The 4,415-nt window shown below is 56.0% G+C and overlaps 2 protein-coding genes across 2 annotated transcripts in view; both read left to right on the top strand.

Moving 5' to 3' along the window:
• Positions 1 to 6: 6 nt before the first annotated feature.
• Positions 7 to 4,361, top strand: LOC104876140 (polycystin-1-like). Its single transcript, XM_010644022.2, has 6 exons — positions 7 to 333; positions 443 to 626; positions 1,655 to 1,875; positions 2,073 to 2,188; positions 3,290 to 3,416; positions 3,731 to 4,361. The coding sequence occupies exons 1-6, from the start codon at positions 78 to 80 to the stop codon at positions 3,994 to 3,996; spliced, it is 1,170 nt and encodes a 389-aa protein (XP_010642324.1). The 5' UTR covers positions 7 to 77; the 3' UTR covers positions 3,997 to 4,361.
• The window catches only part of LOC104876226 (polycystin-1-like), a 9,953-nt gene continuing 9,597 nt past the window's right edge, over positions 4,060 to 4,415 (top strand). Inside the window, exon 1 of the mRNA XM_033758547.1 lies at positions 4,060 to 4,124. Within this exon, the coding sequence (XP_033614438.1) occupies positions 4,060 to 4,124 (65 nt within the window). The remainder of the gene's footprint in view (positions 4,125 to 4,415) is intronic.

Below are 4,415 nucleotides of genomic sequence, written 5' to 3'. Positions count from 1 at the left end.
CCTTCCACATCACCACCACCTCCCTGCCTATCAGCACCATATGCTGGGACTTTGGCGATGGCTCTCCCAAGCTGGACATGGCTGGTCCTGCTGCCACCCATCGATATGTGCTGCCCGGACACTATCATGTGATGGCAGTACTGGCCTTAGGGGCAGGCTCAGCCACACTGGAGACAGAGGTGAAAGTAGAGGTGGCACCTGCTGCCCTGGAGCTCGTGTGCCCGTCCTCTGTGCACAGAGATGCAAGCCTTGAGTTGGGTATCCGGAACCGTGGAGGCTCAGACCTTGAGGCTACCTACAGCATCCTAGCCTTGGACGAGGAGCCAGTCCAAGGTAGGTACCTCAATAGCTGGGCCCTAGGTCACCAGTCCTGAGTAGGGGGAGAGCCCACACTTTGGTCACGGGTACATGTTGATGCCTGGTCTCTGCCCATCATCCCCAGTGGTGCACCCGCTCTGCCCCTCGGACACGGAGATCTTCCCTGGCAATGGGCACTGCTACCGCCTGGTGGCAGAGAAGGCGCCTTGGCTGCAGGCACAGGAGCAATGCCGGGCCTGGGCTGGGGCCGCCCTGGCCATGGTGGACAGTCCTGCAATCCAGCACTTCCTGGTCTCCCAGGTTACCAGGTGCCTGCCCCCTCTCCCCAGGCCACAGAAGGGTGGGGTTGCCAGGATGGGGGTGTGGGCAGAGCCCAAGTCGAGATGGGGAGGTTGGAGGGATCTTGTCTTGCCCCGTGGATGGCTGTTCCTACAACTCTACAGGTGCAGATGTGGACATGGGCTAGCGCAGCTCCTGTAAACACTTGTGGCACGTGTCGTCGTGAGAGCTGGGGTCAGGCTCCCATCTGTCCTGTCCCTGCAGGGGAGGACTCTAGATGCTCCTGACAGGGCTGGTCCTGGGATGCCCTGGAGGTTGTGCTTTCTGCTTCTTGTGCCCCGTGCCCGTTCCCCGCTTAGAGAGGGGCAGGGGTGTCACATACCACCCACACCATGGATAGGTAGCATGGTGCTTGTGGGGACATGTGCCTCCCAGTGAGTGGGCCAGACCCTTGTTTGTGGCCCCAGAGTACACTGTGGCTGGTGTGGGAAGTGAGGCCGTACGCCCCTTTCCTGGGTGTCCATGTACTGGGCAAGGGTGGGCAATTCCTGTTGTGCCTGTGGGTAATCATACCCTGTTTATCCCCAGTGCCAGATGTAATTAAGGCTCAGAGTGGCTAAGGTCCTTTCCCAGGCAGGTCATCTGGGGCTCAGTGAAATTCCCTCCCTCCCATGTGTTTCCTCCATGCGTCTGTGCCAGAGCACATACATCTATCCATGAGCCCTGGCTCCAGAAAGGGCTTCCTACCTCGGCAGTGCTGTCAGCTCATTTGGGGGTCTGATACGAGTCCATTTGGGTTCCTAAATGCTGCACCTGCAGGGCAAAGTGTGGGTGGCCCACGGCCTTACATCTGAGGCAGAGCCTTCTGTGGAGCCCTCGGCCATGCCACCCTGGCCTCGTGGGCATGGATGGGTGTGGCATGGGCTTTGCTTGGTAGGTCATGTATCTGAGCCTCAGTTTCACTCTCTGGATAAAAGTGACGGTGCTAGAGCCCACTTGCCAGGGTGCTGTGAGGAACACACTCCGAGTGCTTGGCCTGCCTGCCATCTGCCCACAGGAGCCTGGATGTGTGGATTGGCTTCTCAGCTGTGGAGGGGCCAGAGGCAGGCCTGGCACCCCAGGGAGAGGCCTTCAACCTGGAGAGCTGTCAAAACTGGCTGCCTGGGGAGCCACACCCAGCCACGGCTGAGCACTGTGTGTGGCTGGGGCCTGCCGGACAGTGCAACACAGACCTGTGCTCAGCACCACATAGCTACGTCTGTGAGCTGCGGCCTGGAGGTACATTTCCCAGCGCTTAGTGTTGGCTAGGTGTTTGGTGAGCACCTGCTCTTGTGCTTGGGCTGAGATTGTACCAGACGAAACAGATGGAGGGGGGGGCAGCTGCCAGGTGGCTCAGTCTCAGGTCTGCCCCACCCTGGATGTCCCGTTTCCCTTCAGCCCGGCACTGGCATTCACTGCACAATTACCATCTCTAGGCCCCGTGTGGAATGCTGAGAACTTCCTCATGGGAGTGCCTGATGGGGGCCTGCAGGGGCCCCTGATTCTGCTGACACCACAGGAAGGCCTCGTGCCACCCCAGCATCCCGTGGAGGTAGGCTGGCCCCTCTGTGTTCCGGAGGGCATCCCCCTCCAGGGTCTTGCCTTACCCTGCTATTGTGTGTCTTTAAGAAACAAGTTGGCAGTGGGCTACCCACTTTCCGGTCCCCCTTCCATCTCTTAGGCAGAAGCTTTCCCTCAGTAAATTTTTCCTACTCTTAAAAAAAGAAAAAAAGAAACAAGTTGGCAGCCAGGCATGGTGGTGTACACACCTGTAATCCCAGCACTTGGGAGGCTGAGGCACAGAGATCACTGTGAGTTTGAGGTCATCCTGGGCTATATAGCAAGACCTTGTCTCAAAACTAACAAACCACCCAACCAAAAAAGGGAACAGCTTGGCTTTGGGGAGATTGTTTCAGTTTTAATGACCAGCATGGATAACTTGGAAACTCCATGTAGGGCAGCAGTGAAAAGCATCTAATCCCATTATTTGGAAGAACTACTGCTTTCCTAGCTCTTGCTCTGGGTCAGTCGTGGTGAACCCATGGCACGTGAATACGTGGCACAGCAGGTGCTCGGCGCCCTTCCATTGCCGGGCCAGTCAAGTCGCCCCAGCACTGCCCTAGCGGTCAGTGGTCACATGGGCACCACACTCGTGCTTGGAAAGGAGTGGTGGTACAGGGAGATGATGTCGCAAGACAGTGATGTCATGAGCTTTTGCGAGGCTAGTCGGTATTCAGGTTTAATCGCAGTGTTGGGACTTTTTAAAAGTGGGTTTGGGGTTGAGTTTGGATACTCGAAAAGGTTTGCTAACTGTTTTAATTATTTTTAAAACCACAGTAGGGGGTACATAATAAGAATGAAGATGTGTTCTTACACGTACCAACACCCTGTGATGAATGTAAAAAGTGTATTATAAACGTGTACTAATAAAAATGAAATTAAAAAAAAAGACTGTAGGAAGGGACCAGGAGTAAAACTACAGTAGGGCTCACACAGATGAATTTAATCTGAATTTTCCTCCCAGGTGACACAAAAATCATGCCTGTGGTGGCCTCAGGAAGGTCCCTGCTCTCCTCTGTCCTGCTATTTGGGACCAAGGAGTCCAGGCCCTGGGGTGGGTTCTCTGGAACTGAGGTGGCCCTCTGTCCACCAGGTCATGGTGTTCTCTGGCTTGAGCCCAAGCCGTGAAGCCTTCCTCACTACAGCTGAGTTTGAGACCCAGGAGCTTGAAGAGCCTGCCCAGTTACGGCTTCAGGTGTACCGGCCTTCAGGAGGGGCAGGTGGGCCTCTGCAATGGCAGTGGGAGCGAGGGGGTTTGGGTGGGCCCAGTTCTCAGGTCTTCTGGCCCCTAGCCTGGAGGTGAAGAGATACGGGATCTACAGAGCCTTGCTCTTATGTCCCAAGAACAGATCAGGTGGGGCCTGCCTCATGGTGCATGGGGGGTGCCCTGGGTCAGTCAGCTGGCCTTATGGCAGAGGAGGTGAGGGGCCTGGGACGATACGCGGCTAGGTCTGGTATTGAATCAGGTGGATAGGGCGTCCCTAATTGGCCTCTCAGTAAGGCAGGACTCTTGGTATCCCTTCTCTTCTTGCAGGGACTCCAGAAAACAGAAGTGAGCCAGTCAATAGGACTGAGCCACCCCCCAGGTGTATGCTAGAGGGATGCTGGTGTCCTGGTGCCAATCTCTGTATGCCTCTGGATGCTGCCTGCCACCTTCAGGCCTGTGCCAATGAGTCCATGTTGGAGCCTGGGCTCCCCAGAGCCACTTATGCTCTGTGGAAAGAATTTCTTTTCTTTGTGCCTGCAGGGCCCCCCACGCAGTATTCGGTATGTGTCCCTAATCTGCCTGTCAGCCTCTGAGCAGCTCCCCAGTCCTTCCTCTCAGCTGCCCAAAGACCTGGTCTCCCACCAAGCGGAGAGAACATGACACCTCTGAACAGCCCAGCACCTCCCCTCATCTCCTTCATGTCCCTGCCCACTGATACCGAGTGCCTTTACTTGGCTCCCCATGCAAGAAGCACCTGCCTAGCTGTGTCTTCTAAAGGAGGAGGCCCTCCTTTAACATGGTAGCGTCTTTCCAGCTTTTGAGTCCTCTGAGAAGGGCCTTTCCACCTGAGGCAGCCCAACTTGGCTGTACCCTCTCTGGGATCCTGTAGCCTTTATCTGCCTGCCTTTTTGTTTGTTTGAGACAGGGTCTCACTATGTAGTTGAGACTGACCTGGAACTCACTGTGTAGCCCAGGCTGGTCTCGAACTCACAGCGACCCTCCTCTCTCAGAG

Source organism: Fukomys damarensis, unplaced genomic scaffold, assembly GCF_012274545.1.
Source record: "Fukomys damarensis isolate Sample0158 unplaced genomic scaffold, DMR_v1.0_HiC HiC_scaffold_34, whole genome shotgun sequence".
NCBI lineage: Eukaryota > Metazoa > Chordata > Mammalia > Rodentia > Bathyergidae > Fukomys > Fukomys damarensis.
Note: the sequence above shows the minus strand (reverse complement) of the source record. Positions and strands in the feature narration are given on the sequence as shown.